At 42.8% G+C, this 19836-nt stretch overlaps 1 protein-coding gene across 1 annotated transcript; it reads right to left on the reverse strand.

Moving 5' to 3' along the window:
- Nucleotides 1-10064: 10064 nt before the first annotated feature.
- On the reverse strand, nucleotides 10065-19731 carry LOC137384106 (coagulation factor X-like). Its single transcript, XM_068057713.1, has 4 exons — nucleotides 19557-19731; nucleotides 16477-16628; nucleotides 13570-13600; nucleotides 10065-10344 (listed from the first exon to the last, which is right to left on the reverse strand). The coding sequence occupies exons 1-4, from the start codon at nucleotides 19618-19620 to the stop codon at nucleotides 10181-10183; spliced, it is 411 nt and encodes a 136-aa protein (XP_067913814.1). The 5' UTR covers nucleotides 19621-19731; the 3' UTR covers nucleotides 10065-10180.
- Nucleotides 19732-19836: the final 105 nt, after the last annotated feature.

Here is a 19836-nt window from a genome sequence, read left to right on the forward strand (position 1 = left end):
TTAATTTCCACATCTCCCTGTGCAGGAAATGTCCCGGGCTCACAGGGAGGGTTATCCAGTCAATCAGTAGTTTTTAAAGAGCTGCTGTTTGCAATTAAATGTGACCTGCATGTTGTCCAAACTCATGTTTTCCTTTTGGCACATAAGCATGAAAGTAAGAAGGGCGAGGCACATTATTGCTCCTTTTGAAGATGCAGCTATGGAGGTATAAAACCAAGACCTAAAACAGATTTAAAAACAGAAAGTGCTGGAAATGCAGGTCTGGCAACATCTGTGGAGAGCGAAACAGAGTTAATGTTTCAGGTCTGTGACCTTTCATCAGAACTGGCAAAGGTTAGAAGTGTAATAGACTTTCAGCAAATGAAAAGGAGGTGGGGGGAGAAGAACAAAAGGGAAGGTGTGTGATAGGGCAGAGGGCAGGGGAGATTAAATAACCAAGATGTCATGGAACAAAGGCAAAGGGAGTGCTAATAGTTGTAGGAAAAGACAAAGCATTAGTCCAGAGAGAGTGTTAATGGCAGAATAATGAACAGCTCTGTCCAAAAGCAAAAACCTGAAAAACAAGTTTAAGGCAGGCCCATGGTTAAAAAAGGATTAAAACAAAATAAAATAAAATAATGAAGGCAGTCATGCTCTGAAATTATTGAGTCAACATTGATTCCGGAAGGCTGTAGAGTGCCTAATCAGAAGATGAGTGCTGTTCCTCGAGCTTGCGTTGAGGTTCACTGGAACACTGCAGCAAGCCAAGGACAGAAATATTGGTGCGTGAGCAGGATAGTGAATTAAAATGGCAAGCAACCAGAAGCTCAGGAGCACGCTTACAGACTGAGCGGAGGTATTCTGTAAAGTGATCACCCAGTTTCCATTTGGTCACCCTGATGTAGAGGCAACTGTGTTGTGAGCAGCGAATACAGTATACTAAATTGAAAGAAGTACAATAGGCTTTTCACTTGCTCAAAGCCTATTATATTTCTAACCTTTGCCAGTTCTGCTAAAAGGTCACAGACCTGAAACGTTAACTCTCTTTCTCTCTCCACAGATGCTGCCAGAGCTGCTGAGTATTTCCAGCACTTTCTGTATTAATTTCAGATTTCCAGCATCTGCAGTATTTTGTTTTTACCTAAAACAGATTATCTGATCATATATGTTATTGTTGTTTGAGAGACCTTGCTGGGCAAAATTTGGCTGCTGGGATTCCTACATGTAATATACGTTAGACAAATTTGTAGAGTGCATCAGGGATTGTTACTTAGAGCAATATGTTGCAGAACCTACCCGGGAACATAGATCGAGTAATGTGTAATGAGGTCGGATTAATAAGTGATATCGTAGTTAAGGATCCTCTGGGGGGGTTAGTGATCACAAAATGGTTATGAATTTCAAAATCAGTTTGAGGGCGAGCAACTCGGGTCTCAAACCAGTGTCCTTAACTTAAACAAGGGCAATTACGGAAGTATGAAGAAAGAGTTGGCTGAAGCGGGCTGGGAAAATAGACTAAGAGGAAGGGCAGTGGATGAACAGTGGCAGACTTTTAAGCAAATATTTCTTAACGCTCAGCAAAAATTTATCCTGGTCAAAAAGATAAAGTCGGGCAAGGTAAAGGAAAATCCCAAGGCATTTTATAAGTAAATTAAGGGCAAGGTGATAACCAGGGGAAGAGTAGGGCCCATTAGGAACCAAAGTGGCAATCTGTGTATGGAGCTGGAGGACATAGGTGAGGATTTAAATGATTACTTTTCATCTGTGTTCTCTATGGAGAAGGACGATGTAGGTGTAGAGATCAGGGAGGGGGATTGTGATATACTTGAACATATTAGCATTGAAAGGGAGGAAATATTAGCTGTCTTAGGGGGATAAATGTGGATAAAACCCCAGGCCCAGATGAGATGTATCCCAGGCTGTTACGTGAGGCAAGGGAGGAGATAACAGGGGCTCTGACACAAATTTTCAAATCCTCTCTGGCCACAGGAGAAGTACCAGAGGACTGGAGGACAGCAAATGTGGTACCATTATTCAAGAAGGATAGCAGGGATAAACCAGGTAATTACAGGCCAGTGAGTCTAACGTCAGTGCTGTGAAACTATTGGAAAAAATTCTGAGGGACAGGACTAATCTCCACTTGGAGAGGCAGGGATTAATCAGGCATAGTCAGCATGGCTTTGATAGGGGAGATCGTGTCTAACTAACTTGATTGAATTTTTCGAGGCAGTGACTAAATGTGTAAATGAATGGGCGATTGGTTAAGAAGGTAAGAGCCCATGGGATCCAGGGCAATTTGGCAAATTGGATCCAAAATTGGCTTAGTGGCAGGAGGCAGAGGGTGATGGTGGAGGGTTGTTTTTGCGAGTGGAAGCCTGTGACCAGTGGTGTACCGCAGGGATCGGTGCTGGGACCCTTGCTGTTTGTAGTGTACATTAATGATTTAGACGTGAATATAGGAGTTATGATAAGTAAGTTTGCAGATGACACGAAAATTGGTGGCGTCGTTAATAATGAGGAGGAAAGCCTTAGATTACAGGACGATATAGATGGGTTGGTAAGATGGGCAGAGCAGTGGCAAATGGAATTTTTCCTGAAAAGTGTGAGGTGATGCATTTTGGGAGGACTAACAAGGCAATGGAATATACAATGGATGGTAGAACCCTAGGAAGTACAGAAGGTCAGAGGGACCTTGGTGTAGTTGTCCATAGATCTCCGAAGGCAGCAGCACAGGTAGATAAGGTGGTTAGGAAGGCATGTGGGATACTTGCCTTTATTAGCTGAGGCATAGAATATTAGAGCAGGGAGGTTATGATGGAGCTGTATAAAACACTATTTCGGCCACAGCTGGAATACTGTGTACAGTTCTGGGCACCACACTAGAGGAAACATGTGATTGCATTGGAGAGGGTACAGAGGAGATTCACCAGGATGTTGCCTGGGCTGGAGCATTTCAGCTATGAAGAGAGACTGAAAAGGCTAGGGTTGTTTTCCATAGAGGAGAGAAGGCTGAGGGGGGACCTGATTGAGGTATAGAAAATTATGAGGGGCATAGACAGGGTAGATAGCAAGAAACTCTTTCCCTTACCAGAGGTGTCAATAACCAGGAGGCATAGATTTAAGGTAAGGGATAGGAGGTTTAGAGGGGATTTGAGGAAAAAAAATTTCACCCAGAGGGTGGTTGGAATCTGGAACACACTGCCTGAAGGGGTGGTAGAGGCAGGAACCCTCACAACATTTAAGGAGTATTTAGATGAGCACTTGAAACGCCATAGCATACAAAGCTATGGGCCAAGTGCTGGAAAATGGGATTAGAATAGTTAGATGTTTGATGGCCGGCACAGACACACTGGGCCGAAGGGCCTGTTTCTGTGCTATATAACTCTATGACTCTGAAGAAGGACTCGATAAGAAGGATGAACCACCCTTGGTTAACAAACGCAATCAAAGAGAGTATCCAATCAAAACTAAGGCATACAAAGCGGCAAAAACTACTGGTAGGCGAGAGGATTGGGAATTGTTTAGGAACCAGCAGCGGATGACTAAAAAGCTAATTAAGAGGGAGAAAATTGATAATGAAAGTAAATTGGCAAAAAATATAAAAACAAACAGCATGAGCGTCTACAGGTATATAAAAAGAAAGAGAGTAGCTAAAGTGAGCGTGGGACCCTTGGAGGATGTGACTGGAGAATTAATAATGGGGAACAGGGAAATGGCAGATAATTTAAATAAATATTATGCATCGGTCTGCACGGTGGAGGACATTATAAACATCCCACAAATATCAGATAAGCAAGGAGTTAATGGGAGGAAAAATCTTGTAACAGTCTCTGTCATGAGGGACAAAGTATTTGACAAACTAATGGGACTAAAGGCAAACAAGTCACCAGGACCTGATGGCCTACATCCAAGGGTTTTAAAGGAAATGGCTGCAGAGGGAGTGGAGGCATTGGTCAAAATATTCCAGAACTCTCTGGATTCCGGGAGGATCCCAGCGGATTGGAAAACTGTTAATATGCCACCCCTGTTCAAGAAGGGAGGGAGACAAAAAGTAGGAAACTATAGGCCAGTCAGCCTAACATCAGTTGTTGGGAAAATGCTAGAGTCCATTAATAAGGAAGAAATAGCAGGACATTTAGAAAAGCTTAACACAATCAAACAGAGTCAACAGGGTTTTGTGAAAGGGAAATCATGTTTGACAAATTTGCTCGAGTTCTTTGAGGATATAGCAAGCAGAGTTGATAAAGGGGAACCGGTAGATGTAGTGTATTTGGATTTCCAGAAGGCATTTGATAAGGTGCCACATAAAAGATTATTGCAGAAGATAGGAGCTCACAGTATTGGAGGTGATGTATTAGCATGGATTGAGGAATGGTTAACTCACAGAAGCCAGAGAGTTGGGATTAATGGGTCTTTTTCAGTTTGGAAAGATGTAACTGGTGGAGTGCCACAAGGATCGGTCCTAGGGCCTCAATCATTTACTGTCTATATTAATGACTTGGAGGAGGGAGCAGAGTGTAACATATCCAAATTTGATGACCATATGAAAATAGGTGGGAGGGCACGTTGTGATGAGGACATAAGGAATCTGCAAGGGGATTATAGATAGGTTGAGTGAGTGGGCAAAAACTTGGCAGATGGAGTTTAATGTGGGAAAGTGAGAGATCATGCACTTTGGTAGGAAGAATCAAAAGGCAGACTATTATTTAAATGGAGAGAGACTCAAAAAAAGTGCAGCACAGAGGGATCTGGGTGTTCTTGTGCATGAAACACAAAAAGTTAGCATGCAGGTGCAGCAAGTAATTAAGAAGGCAAATGGGATTTTGGCCTTTATTGCTAAGGGGTTGGAGTTTAAAAATAGGGAAGTCTTGTTACAACTGTACAGGGTGTTGGGGAGGCCGCACCTGGAGTACTGTGTATAGTTTTGGTCCCCGTATTTAAGAAAGGATATACCAGCATTGGAGGCAGTTCAAAATAGATTCACTGGGCTGATTCCTGGGAAGAAGGGGTTGACATCAAGAACAGTTAAACAGGTTAGGCCTTTATTCATTAGAGTTTAGAAGAATGAGGGGTGATCATATTGAAATGTACAAGATTCTGAGGGGGCTTGACAGGGTAGATGTTGAGATGATTAGAATCCAGGACCAGCATGTTCCTGTGAGGAAGAAAGACAAGTTTGGCAAGTTTCGGGAAGCTTGGATAACAAGGGATATTGTGAGCCTAGTCAAAAAGAAAAAGGAAGCATTTGTAAGGGCTGGAAGGCTAGGAACAGATGAAGCACTTGAGGAATATAAAGACAGTAGGAAGGAACTTAAGCAAGGAGTTAGGAGGGCTAAAAGGGGTCATGCAAAGTCATTGGCAAACAGAATTAAGGAAAATCCCAAGGCTTTTTATACATATATAAAGAGCAAGAGGGTAACCAGGGAAAGGGTTGGCCCACTTAAGGACAGAGATGGGAATCTATGCGTGGAGCCAGAGGAAATGGGCGAGGTGCTAAATGAGTACTTTGCATCAGTATTCACCAAGGAGAAGGACTTGGTGGATGATGAGCCTAGGGAAGGGAGTGCAGATAGTCTCAGTCATCTCATTATCAAAAAGGAGGAGGTATTGGGTGTCTTGCAAAGCATTAAGGTAGATAAGTCCCCAGGGCCTGATGGGATCTACCCTAGAATACTGAGGGAGGCAAGGGAAGAAATTGCTGGGGCCTTGACAGAAATCTTTGCATCCTCATTGGCTACAGGTGAGGTCCCAGAGGACTGGAGAATAGCCAATGTTGTTCTTTTGTTTAAGAAGGGTGGCAAGGATAATCCAGGAAATTATAGGCCAGTGAGCCTTACATCAGTGGTAGGGAAACTATTAGAGAGGATTTTTCGGGACAGGATTTACTCCCATTTGGAAACAAACGAACTTATTAGCGAGAGACAGCATGGTTTTGTGAAGGGGAGGTCGTGTCTTACTAATTTGATTGAGTTTTTTGAGGAAGTAACGAAGATGATTGATGAGGGAAGGGCGGTGGATGTTGTCTATATGGACTTTAGTAAAGCCTTTGACAAGGTCCCGCATGGCAGACTGGTGCAAAAGGTGAAGTCACACGGGATCAGAGGTGAGCTGGCAAGATGGATACAGAACTGGCTCGGTCATAGAAGACAGAGGGTAACAGTGGATGGGTGTTTTTCTGAATGGAGGGATGTGACTAGTGGTGTTCCGCAGGGATCAGTGCTGGGACCTTTGCTGTTTGTAGTATATATAAATGATTTGGAGGAAAATGTAGCTGGTCTGATTAGTAAGTTTGCGGATGACACAAAGGTTGGTGGAGTTGCAGATAATGATGAGGATTGTCAGAGGATACAGCAGGATATAGATCGGTTGGAGACTTGGGCGGAGAAATGGCAGATGGAGTTTAATCCGGACAAATGTGAGGTAATGCATTTTGGAAGGTCTAATGCAGGTGGGAGGTATACAGTAAATGGCAGAACCCTTAGGAGTATTGACAGGCAGAGAGATCTGGGTGTACAGGTCCACAGGTCACTGAAAGTGGCAACGCAGGTGGATAAGGTAGTCAAGAAGGCATTCGGCATGCTTGCTTTCATCGGTCGGGGCATAGAGTATGGAAATTGGCAAATCATGTTGCAGCTGTACAGAACCTTAGTTAGGCCACACTTAGAATATTGCGTGCAATTCTGGTCGCCACACTACCAGAAAGACGTGGAGGCTTTGGAGAGGGTACAGAGGAGGTTTACCAGGATGTTGCCTGGTCTGGAGGGCATTAGCTATGAGAAGGGATTGGAAAAACTCGGATTGTTTTCACTGGAACGACGGAGGTGGAGGGGCAACATGATAGAGGTTTACAAAGTTATGAGCGGCATGGACAGAGCGGATAGTCAGAAGATTTCTCCAAGGGTGGAAGAGTCAGTTGCTAGGGGACATAGGTTTAAGGTGCGAGGGGCAAAGTTTAGAGGGGATGTGCGAGGCACGTTTTTTACACAGAGGGTGGTGAGTGCCTGGAACTTGCTGCCAGGGGAGGTGGTGGAAGCAGAAACGATAGCGACGTTTAAGAGACATCTTGACAAATATATGAATAGGAAGGGAATAGAGGGATATGGTCCCCGGAAGTGCAGAAGGTGTTAGTTTTGGCAGGCATCAAGATCGGCGCAGGCTTGGAGGACCAAATGGCCTGTTCCTGTGCTGTACTGTTCTTTGTTCTTCGTTCTATGATGTTTCTACTAGTGGGGGGAATCTCGAACTAGCGGACATAGTTACAGAATAAGGCGACACTCATTTAAAACTGAGATGCAAAGGAATTTCTTCTCTCAGAGGGTAGTGAATGTCTGGAATTCTCTACCCCAAACAGTTGTGGAGGCTAGATCACTGAAAGTATTTAAAGAGAAGATAGATAGATTTTTGAAATATCGGGGAGTTGAGGGCTATGAGGAGCTGGCAAGAAAGAGGAGTTGAAGTCTGGGGCAGATCAGCCATGATCTTATTGAATGGTGGGGCAGGCTTGAGGGGCCAAATGGCCTACTCTTGCTCCTAATTCTTATGTTCTTGTGTTAAAAGTACTTCATTCGTTGTAAAGTGCCTTGGGACACCCTGGAGTCATGAAAGGCACTATATAAATTTCCTTTCATGCTTGCATTCTTTCTTTGTCTCCCAAGTCCTTTGATTGTGGATGCAGATGCAGACTCATAAAAATTGGCAAGGTATGGGTCCCCACACATCGTCTATAGTTAGTATTTGGTCTTACAATGAATGTTCATAAGACTTCATTCACACCTTGGTGCTCCTGAACTGAGGGAGAATGCAAAGCAATCTGGCAACCTTTCAGCTGGTTATCACAAGCACATGCACACTCATTTTGCTGCATGGTTCACTTGGCTGTTGGTACAGAAACATGAGCATTTGTGTCATCAGTTTTTATTTCCAGAGTATAGGCAATACATGGATGCATATCCAACTGGCTAAGTTATCAGAGACCAATTGGATATGCAAGGAGTAGAAGGATCTAAACATGGCAGTGATACAGAAAGGAGATGAAAGTAATCTATATTAATTACCTTCTTAGACAGATGGCTTGTTTTCACTTTTCCTATCATTTTAGGCTCTTAGATATTGTGTTGTGCCCTTGAGCAAGTAATATTTTATGCAATGCATTAGGATCAATCTGAGCATATTGAGTCAATGTCAATTGCTCCTATTGATAAATATTTACTTGATCAATATTTGTGCTTTGTGCCATTCAATGCTATTACCAGAACCCAATGCTTTTGTAAATTATTAATTGTTAAAGCTGTAATTTTAACCTGTTAATGAAGATTTTTTTCTTTAAAAAAAATAGGTTGCATGTCTTTCATATTGTTTAAACTTGCAAATGTGTTTTTTGTTGTTTATACTTGGTTACTTGGACCCAGACCTTACCTCGTCACATTCACAGTTTCTTATGTTTTATGTAGCGTTTTTTAAACTCTGTAAAAGTGTGTTGAACCATGAGGACTATGAACCTAGTATCAACTGTGAATTGTTCTGCTACCAAAGTTTTCAAAATCAAGAATAGAATAGTTGTCATTTAAATAATCTAATAATCTGGTTGCCTCTAGTATTATCTGCTGATACTTTAACAGACCAGCAGGTACATTTAGAGTGTATTGCCCTGATTTTAGACATTTTATAAACATGTTCCTCACTAGCATTGTTTATCCTTGCCCTTTGGAACCTAACTACAGAAGACTAAGATAACGCTCATTTTCAGATCTGCAGTTCAGGTGCTGGAGCTTCCAGAATTAGGCTTGGAGACTGATATGATCTGCCGCAACCTTATTTACAAGTCAACTTTAGCAACATTAAAGAGCAGGAGGCATGGTGTTTGAATGCCACTTAGATTAATGAAAGGAGGAAAGATTGGAATTTATATAATCCCTTTCACAACCTCAAGATGTCCCCAACTACTTTTACAACCAATGAATTACTTTGTGCTCTGATTGTTGTAATGTAGGAATAAGTAAGGCAATTGACTAGAATAAATGTATTCTAAATTTATTTGCACTGGTTAGCATTGATCTGATGGATAATTGTATTTTCACATATTACATATTCACTTCATAAATGAAGTCTTTGGACAAATCGCATCTCTACTCAAATTGATTCAGAAATTTAACACATGTAGAGGTCAGTAATACATGTTATAAAAAAGCACATATATAACTGTTAAATAGGGAACTCAGACTAGAATGTTCAAGAAAAAGCATGAGTAAAAAATAATATTCTGGTTGATATTTTTTACAATTCCATCAATACAGAATCTTTGAAAATTCCATCAATGAAATCTTAGCTTCAGCCTGCACCGATTCCTAAAGCTACACTTGCAAAGCCACAAGTGAAATAGGCCCAAACACATTCCTTCTCCAATATTTATTTATTCATACTTGGGATGTGAGCATCCTGGCAAGGCCAGCATTTATTGCCCATCCCTAATTTCCCCTTGAGAAGGTGGTGGCAAGCCACCTTCTTGAACCACTTCAGCCCATATGGTGTATACAATTATCTAGAAGAACAATGTTATCCAGAACCACAGGCCTGTTAGGGATTTCAGGATTTTGACTCAGAAACAATGAAGGAATGCTGATATAGATCCAAGTCAGAATAGTGAGTGACTTGGAGGGGAATTTGGTAGTTGGTAGTGTTCCCATGTGTCTGCTGCCCTTGTCCTGTTAGGGGGTAGAGGTCGTGGGCTTGGAAGGTGCTGATGAAGGAAGCGTGGTGAGTTGCTGCAGTGTATCTTGTATATGGTACACACTGCTGCCACTGTGCATAGGTGGTGGAGGGAGTAACTGTTTAAGGGGGTAGATGGGATGCAGATCAAGTGGACTGCTTTGTCTTGGATGATGTCGGGCTTCTTGTGTGTTGTTGGAGCTGTACTCATCCGGGCAAGTGGAGAGTATTCCATCACACTTGTGCTTTGTAGATGGTGTACAGGCTTGCCGCAGAATTCCCAGCCTCTGATGTCAAGGGTAGATGGTTAGAGTCTCTTTTTTTTGGAGATGGTCTTTGCCTGGCATTTGTGTGGCATGAATATCACTTGTCACATCCAACAGGGTTAATCAAAATTTTATTGATCGATAAAACTTTTCAGAACAAAATCAACATAAACATAATAGTTTCATTCAACCTTAACAAATTGCAACAGTGAAAATAAAAAGCCTTTCCTCTATTTACCATCAATACAATCTTTTAACTTTGCTAATAATTTATCTTCCAAGGCACTGATTTCCTGTTTCTTTGCTGTGAGCTTCTTTTTAAGTTCATTAATTTTACTTTGATCTTCAAGGATTTGCTTTGCAGTTTTTAGAAGGGGAACTAGCTCTGAATTCCCTGAAAATAGAAGCAGAACATTACTGTTAGTCAGACCAAAGGCACAGTTACTGTCAATAGAATGAATTTACAATAGTGGTGTGAAGTTTTAATTGAATTTTGTATAATGACAGTGATCTAGTTGTGATGTAAAATGAATATATGTATAAATAAAGAAATATATGCAGATACTGAAAGTAAAACTGCAGGAATCCAAACCTAAATGTCTACTGTTATAATCTAGGGACGTATGCTATGCCTTACATCTCATCACTGGTAGTGCATTAGAAGCTATACCTACGTTTTGTGCTATTTCACATGCTTTGATGACCATCTAAGTCAAATGACCACCTTCATAAACTATATTACCCAAAGCTGAAAGCATGAAAGCTCAAACTCAAATCTTTCAAGCTTCTTACGGATGGTGATGATTCAGACACCAGTATAAACTGGCAGTGGTCAGACAACATGAGTTGCCCCATACCAACTGCCATATACCCCTCTACTACCCATTGCACTATGTTCTCATCACTGTCTGAGCATGTGTGTAGATTATATAATTGCATACATCTCGCATGCATATCTCGAAAATATTTCTGGTATATGGAAGCCATTTTCAGTTCTTGCATCCATAAACTCTAGGGAAAGTGAATTGATTTATAATGGTTTAATTCCATGATGAATTTATTAAAAAGGTCCCAGCAACCTTCAAGACTGCTGTTCCAAGGAGCTGCACTACAAATGTATTGGGCACAAATATCAGTTAGAGCAGAACTGTGAGTGGATGATGCACTTCATTCCTGCCCATCTGAAAAAGAGGCTACAGCGGTGTTCAGGAATAGAACTGGTGCAGAGGAGATTCACCAGGATGTTACCTGGGCTGGAGCATTTCAGCTATGAAGAGAGACTGAATAGGCTAGGGTTGTTTTCCTTAGAGCAGAGAAGGCTGAGGGGGGACATGATTGAGATATACAAAATTATGAGGGGCATAGATAGGATAGATAGCAAGAAACTCTTTCCCTTACCAGAAGTGTCAATAACCAGGAGGCATAGATTTAAGGTAAGGGACAGGAGGTTTAGAGGGGATTTGAGGAAAAAATTTTCACCCAGAGGGTGGTTGGAATCTGGAACACACTGCCTGAAGGGGTGGTAGAGGCAGGAACCCTCACAACATTTAAGAAGTATTTAGATGAACACTTGAAATGCCATAGCATACAAGGCTACGGGCCAAGTGCTGGAAAATGGGATGAGAATAGATAGGTGCTTGATGGCCGGCATGGACATGGTGGGCCGAAGGGCCTGTTTCTGTGCTGTATAACTCTATGAATCTATGGGCTGAATTTTACGCCGCCCCAGCAGGTCGGATGGTTGCATGGGGGCAGATGGTGGGGGGGGGGGGGGGTGCGCGACATAAAATTGAGCGGGAGGCTTCAAGAGGCCTTTCCGCCCCTCTCCCACCTCCGGTCAACTTTACGGCGGTCAGCGGGGGGCCGGGAGGGTGGAAACGGCCCAGTGATAGCTGCTGGCCTTTCCGCATGCCGGGGAGGGTGCCATGGCAGTCGGGCACAGCGTGCCCGATTGAGAGCCCCCGCCTCCCAACCCACCCCCGGGACCCAAGACGCCCCCCCCCCCCCACTCCCCCCAAATGACTATCCTTGCCTCACCGCCATGACTGACCACCTTCCCCCGACGAGGCAAGCCCAACTTACCTGAGGTCCTGGCTCCATGGCATCAGCTGGGCTGCAGTCCTAGCACTGGCCACCGCTCCTGGTGGTGCTGCTGGAACTAAGAGCTGCTGGCCCGCAGCTCTGAGGCGGGACTTCCTCCCTCAAGCGGGTGGAAATCCCACCTCGGGACAATTAAAGTTCAGGGATCTGTAAAATGCGTGTTGGATCCCTGAGCTAGGCAGAAATGGGTTCGCCACTGACATTTACATTGGTGGCGAAGTCCCGTCCGCCAATGGAAAAATCCAGCACTATGACTCTATAACAACAGTGTTTACCCAGTTTATCATTTGGGACAAAATAAGTAACTGCTGATTGATTGAGGTACTCCCATTAGTTGGAAGCACAGAGAATAAAGATTTAGTGCTCTGTTTTCCCCATTAAGTTCATAGAAAGGCTCTAAAGATGTTCAACTTTGAAGTAAGTATTCTAATTAGGAATTATCATCGTTGAAGGTAAACACTTCCTACTCTGTAACTGGGACATAAATCTGGCACAAGAGTATTTACAATTTGTCACTATTTGGGTTGAATCTTAACTCATAAAACAGGTTGGTTGGGTCTGTGTCAGACATTAAAATGGAAATAATCTGGAACAGGAACAGGAACCGAGCCTGCCCACTTTCGGTTTTAACGTAGGCAGGACGAGGGGTGGACAAACAACCTGCTTGCGGGAAGTGGATTGATCATTTAAATATTATAATGTGTCTGTGCGCCTTCAATTTAACAGTCATTCTATTTTTAAACCACAGATAGCCAGATTTCCTCAGCAACTTAAAAGGAGGCGTAAGAGGCTGAATCCATGAGGCATGCCTTTACAGCACTGCTTGTGGCCTTCTAGGCCAGTAAATCCTTCCCTCCCTCCCCCCATCACCACAATACGTCTGCTTCACCCTCCCCCTCCCCTTCCCACGATCTGGACTGCTCCCCGTGCTCGCTCTCTCACTCCCTCACCTATATGCAGTGTTGTAGGCTTTGACTCTCCATGAAGCAGGCACTAGACAGGCCTTCAGCATGTCAATCAGGCTGCCTGTGGGCTGGAGCCCCACCTAAAGGAACCCAGCAGTTAAATTCCACAGAATATTCAAGAAACCCATTGTTCACAGTTTCTTGGCCTCACAACAGCAGCCCCTTCTGCGTGGAACTCACCTTCAGGCTAAAATCCAAGCCTTTGGATCAGATATCATATTTGAAACCCAAAACCAAGCAATTACTTCATTGCTTAAATTAAAGACACCTTCCTGTAATTCGCTGTGCTATTAAGCTTGTTTGTTAATATGTTTACACAGCACAGTGACTGGAAGTTTCTTGGCTGCTAAGATTTTGCTGTCTCTGTCATTATTCCATCTTCAAGTATTATTTAGAAGCAAGTTTCATTTAGTCCATACTTTTAAAACTAGATTATTCTGGAATCATTGCTAAACTAAAAACATTTGGGGGAAATCACACAATTTCTCTAGCGTGTCCACATTCAATCTTTCCCCAGTTATGTTAAATTAGTGAACCAAAATAATCATACATACTTCCATGAATATAGTTCTCCCAGAAGATTTCCTACAAAGGAAAGATAGATTTTTAATTCCAGAGCTTTAGGAAATGTAAATCACAAATAAAAACATACCTGGAAACACGTTAACAACCATGATATCAACAATTTACATTTATATAGCTTCTTTAAGGTTGAAAAACATCTCAAGGAATTTCACAGAGATGAATGCAAAATGGATGCCAAGCCAAAGAAGGAGAAATATATTAAGAAGGAGTGAGGTCTTAAAAAGGAGAAGATGATGGAAAGATGCTAGTGGTTAGGGAGGAAATTCCAAAGGGAGTGATTCTTCAATCTGTTGCTAAAAGTTGGAGCGGTACTTGGGCAGATGTTACAGCCCATGATTTTCTGTCCTCTAAGATTAAGCTGGTGGAACAGTGAGATACACTCACTGTGAACATTGTTCCCCACTCCAGAGCACCGGATTACAAAATCACCCCCTAAAACCAGGGAAATCTTTTATTGCCAAATCCTGTTTACCAGCCTGATATAAAATAAATTAGACTCAAAAGGATAGATTATGTGACTGGGAACACCTATTCTTTGGTTGTAAATTGGATTCTGTGAATTGAAAGACTGGGTTTAGATCGCTGTCCTTTGTGTCTTCAATTTGGGTTACACTAAATGTAGGAAACCATCAGTAATTTGTAGGTGGATGTTTGTGAAAGTGTACACGAAGGCACCATGATACATTTCTTGCATGTCCATAATTTCTGTCCATTTATCTGCTCAAGTGAGCTGGATGTTCCAGCTTTGCCAGGTGGACACCCATAATGAAATTAGTTTAAAGAGGCCAGCAGTGAGATTGCAACATTATCAGGTCATTGCTAAAGCTTTTCTGTTGTTTCTTTTTCCTCTGTTGCCACTGTGTTGTTGTGTAGAACTGTTGGAACTATTTCGGTGGTGCTGTCTTTACATCCATTCTCATGATGCCACAATGGATTTTCCATTGGACATTCTCTTGTGTCATTGTCTTTTGAAGAAAGACCAACAGTGGGGATGCCCAACAGATTGGTCTGAACCAGAAGCCCTCATCAGCCACCCTTGCCAGTGACCCAACACTGGAGTATACAGGTGGTGGCACACTTGCATCTCTTATGGACTTTTTATTCCTGCAATCACAAACAAAGTGCTGCAAGGTTTAAAAGCCCTGATGTAGCAATGCATATCACCATCCTGCTTTTCTACATATTCGTGACCCCTGTATGTAGCATGCATAATGCAAACATTAATAGCCCCATGTTTTCTCATAGGTGAGCTACAACTTCACAAGGTTTCTTTGAGTGATGTTAAGCATGCCATACGTGACTATGGGGTATCTTGTGATAGTGTGATTAAGGCTGCATTCCATAATACATACAAAGTCGCGGTGCAGCTCCTGGAGGTGAAAATGCCTGTTAGTAATAAGGCGTAACATTTCATTTGATGCAGCCAAATTCGGAATACAATTATTTTTGAAAACGTCCAAGGGTGGAAAACTTCTTCAGCAGCTGATTGGCTGGCCTCCTCACCCACTGACATCACATTGATTTGCTAGGTGACCTCATCCCACACATGCCCCACTTTTGTAAAGGGTGCCCTGTTGTTCAAACGTGACAACCCTCCTTTGAAGCATCTCCTACAGCATCACCTGCAGGTCCCCTTCAGCCTTGGGCACTTGCATACCTTCAGTCCATGTCCCTCTTCTGTCAAATGTGGCAACTTAGCACTTAGCTGCATCATATTATAAATGACGGTATTCTAGGTTAGTTATACATTGGTCAGCAATCCTCATTTAAATGCAACTGGGCCATGCACTTCCAGGGCATTTCATGCCACAGACTGGAAATGCAGAGATTGGGATTTCTTGGGTAGCAGCAAAAATGTGCCAGTGCAACTCTTTAAAGCAGGCCATTTTCTGCTGTGCATTTTGCTGAGGTGAGACAGGACACTGCTAATTCCAGAGGCAGTGAGGACAACCTATATCAGGTGAAAAGTTTTCCACAGTGGGGTTCCGGCAGTAAAGGTGCAATCAAACAGGTAAAAAATCCAAACCGAAGAAATGGTGCAACAACAAGAAACTAAAAACAGCAATAACAAAACAAGGACTAATATCATCAAGTCCTTGACCGTTCGAAAACAATTTCCTGCAACTCTTAGTGATGCCCAGTGTGGGGCTCCTGCCAAAGGGGTAACAGATGGAATGCCAGGTCGGTGAAAACACACCTCCAGCATGTCCCCAAATGAATGTACCAATAAGGCCTGCACTTTGAAACACCAGAAGGCTCCTCCACTTCCAGCTTGGCTCCATTGGACAGCTCAGGCCTAGCGAAAATCAGGGCACAAAATAACCTGGTTCTCTGCCTCATCCCTGTGCCTACTCACGTTGGTGACATCCCAGTCCCTGCTTCCTGCACATTGCTCAGTTCACTCAAGGGATGCATGGATAATATTTAAACTAGCAGGACTCACTCATTACCAGGAGGTCTGTGACCCATGTCGATGACATGAACAGTGTGCATTTGCCAGTGCAAAATTTACCCGATTGCTCCTCCCACAAATGCCAATTTTTCTACCTACAGTAAACAGATAATATTCTTGCACATCAATGGCAAAAGAATTTTCTCTTGTCGGGATGCTTCAGTGTCCCGCTGTCAGGTATAGGTCTCGACTCAGTACTGCCGAGACAAATCACTAGCCTATCCAATACGCTATCATGAACTAATTCACCAGGAAGGAAGGCACAGGAGGTTCAACTTGAAATTAATCCTATCAGCTCCGGTTTAGTTTGGTTTTGTTACAGGGAACATCCCAAAAATCTTACATAGTATCTCCTTGACTTGTATAAAATTACATTTCATATGAAAAAAGTACATGAGAATAAACTTTAAATCCCAGTCCTTACTGTCTTCTTGCCATCTTCAAAAATCTCTCGCGCCTCCTCATAGTTACATCTTTCTTCAATACACTCCCTTTGCAGATTTCCTTCCCTAATCTCAGAGGTAAAAGAAATAAACTTGGCCAGGACTCCATCAGCAGCCGCTTTCTGTAAAAAGACTAAAGAAGAACCATAAAAACAATTTTACCCCTCAGCATTCAGTGAATGTGGTACCATTATTCAAGAAGGGTAGCAAGGGTAAACCAGGTAATTACAGGCCGGTGAGTCTAACATCAGTGGTTGGGAAACTCCTGGAAAAATTTCTGAGGGACAGGATTAATCTCCACTTGGAGAGGCAGGGATTAATCAGGGATACTCAGCATGGCTTTGTCAGGGGGAGATCGTGTCTAATTAACTTGATTGAATTTTTCGAGGAGGTGACTAGATGTGTAGATGAGGGTAAAGCAGTTGATGTAGTCTGCATGGACTTCATAAGGTCCCTCATGGGAGATTGGTTAAGAAGGTATGAGCCCATGGGATCCAGGGCAGTTTGGCAAATTGGATCCAAAATTGGCTTAGTGGCAGGAGGCAGAGTGTGATGGTCGAGGGTTGTTTTTGCGAGTGGAGGCCTGTGACCAGTGGTGTACCGCAGGGATCGGTGCTGGGACCCTTGCTGTTTGCAGTGTACATTAATGATTTAGACGTGAATATAGGAGGTATGATCAGTAAGTTCGCAGATGACACCAAAATTGGTGGCATCTTAAATAGTGAGGAGGAAAGCCTTAGCTCACAGGACAATATAGATGGGCCGATAAGATGGGCAGAGCAGTAGCTTATGGAATTTAATCCTGAGAAGTCTGAGGTGATGCATTTTGGGAGGACTAACAAGGCACGGGAATATACAATGGATGGTAGGACCCTAGGAAGTAGAGAGGGTCAGAGGGACCTTGGTGTACTTGTCCACAGATCACTGAAGGCAGCAGCACAAGTCGATAAGTTGGTTAAGAAGACATATGGGATACATGCCTTTATTAGCCGAGGCATAGAATATAAGAGCAGGGAGGTTATGATGGAGCTGTATAAAACGCTAGTTAGGCCACAGCTGGAGTACTGTGTACAGTTCTGCTCGCCACACTACAGGAAGGATGTGATTGCACTGGAGAGGGTGCAGAGGAGATTCACCAGGATGTTGCCTGGGCTGGAGCATTTCAGCTCTGAAGAGAGACTGAAAAGGCGAGGGTTGTTTTCCTTAGAGCAGAGAAGGCTGAGGGGGGACCTGATTGAGGTATTTAAAATTATGAGGGGCATTTAGATAGGAAGAAACTTTTTCCCTTAGCGGAGGGGTCAATAACCAGGGGGCATAGATTTAAGCTAAGGGGCAGGAGGTTTAGAGGGGATATGAGGGGAAAAAAATTTTAGTCAGAGGGTGGTTGGAATCTGGAACATATTGCCTGAAGAGGTGGTAGAGGCAGGAATCCTCAACATTTAAGAAGTATTTAGATGAACACTTGAAACGCCATAGCATACAAGGCTACTGGTCAAGTGCTGGAAAATAGGATTAGAATAGTTAGGTGTTTGATGGCCGGCACAGACACGATGGGCCAAAGGGCCTGTTTCTGTGCTGTATAACTCTATGACTCTACCCTATCTCCCTCATAGTTCACAATGTTTCCAAGTTTTGTATCATCTGCAAATTTGAAATTGTGCCCTGTGAACACCAAGGTCTAGGTCATTAATATATATCAGAAGTAGCAAGGGTCCCAACACCGACCTCATAATGGTCTTCAGCTGTTTACGATGTACAAAAAGCCTGTTGAAGGCTAGGTGGGAGAACAGAAAAGAGCCTTCAAGCTACGATTGACCTGAACAGATTGTGACATTAAGTCATTACCAGCTGAGACATGCAAGGTCTTTCTCGCATTTGGGTCATTGTTTTTCCTCATGTCAATACGTGGTAAGAATTTCCCTATGATTCCCTTGATCTTCCGCCATAACTTTGGCTGGGACAGTCGGCCAATTTCTCAGCGTACACAGGCTGAAGCTATTTTGAAGATGGCAACTCGGCTAAAACTGTTTAAAATTTGGTTGTGCAGCTTGTATGGGGGTCAGGAAGGGGAGATGGGTGGTCAGCAGTTCAGTGGGAATAGGGTCAAGCGATCAGGGGGTTGGTCTCATGGACAAGATGCACTTGGAGAGAGCATGAGGAGAGAAAGAAGAGAAACTGGAAAAGGATGCAAGCTTAGGGCTAGATGGGCAAGGGGCAGAGACAGCCTAATCTCACCGACAAAGGAGTCATTCAGCTACTCGCACTTGTTATTGGAGGCTAGGTGAGGGGGCAAGGGTATCGGGTTGCTAATGGAGAAAAGAAGCCAGGGGTTATCTTTGAATTCCAGGATGATCCTGGAGTAATGAGCAGTTTGGTCATCGGACAGCAGGGCCTGACAGTACTTGATGTGTTCCAACCAGATCTGGCTATGACTGGCCAAAGCAACACCACAAAGAGCAGATAACCTGGTCATTTATCTTAATATTATAGGTGGGACTTTGCTGTGCACAAATTGGCTGCCTCATTTGTCAACATTACAAGAGTGACTGAAGTTTGAAAGTATATCAATGGCAGTGAAACACTTCGGGACATCTTGAAGAAGTGAAAGATATTGTAAGTGCAAGTTTTGTCTTGAAGACATTTTTGAATTGGCCCTGAATATTCATTGGTCCCATTCCACCACCCTCAGTTTCCTATTGGTAATTTAATCCTTGGTATTACATGAGCCAGGAGCACTCCTGTGTTGCGCATGTGCTCAAAGAACATAACTTTTTTTTTCTATGACTTTCAATTAAGCTTTTAAAAAATCCTAAATGAGCCACTCTCTACTAAATTTCACTGAAATTTGGGGTTTTCGATCCAGTCCTATTGCCTAGTTAGTAACACAATACCTGTGCTCCGACCATTGTTCTAGTGCTGAATTTAAGTTACGAATAAGATAATTGCTTAGAATTCGGACTTATAAAATAAATAGTAGTTACTCTTAATGAATTGCACTGATACAGAAACATTATCCTCAGAATCCCTCTCAAACAGTTAAAATGTTAGTTATAAAACTTACCCTTATTTGCTGAACAGCAGCCAGAGAAAACCAACAGGATAATTGCACTCTTGAAAATGGCCATAATGGTTAAGATTCAAACTGTTTTTATATAAAAAGGAACCACAGAGAGAGTGAAGACCAAAGCTGTATGAAGTGATTCCAGCCCTTCTCTGTCTGCTTTTTCATTCTTTATTTAGCCGTGTTTTTGGCTTTAATTCCCAATACTTTAGTTAATAAATAACAATGTATGTTCTGAAGCTGCATTGGGGACAAAATGAGGGAAACCTCAATTCTGCCA

The sequence above is a fragment of the Heterodontus francisci genome, chromosome 25 (genome assembly GCF_036365525.1).
Source record: "Heterodontus francisci isolate sHetFra1 chromosome 25, sHetFra1.hap1, whole genome shotgun sequence".
Lineage (NCBI taxonomy): Eukaryota > Metazoa > Chordata > Chondrichthyes > Heterodontiformes > Heterodontidae > Heterodontus > Heterodontus francisci.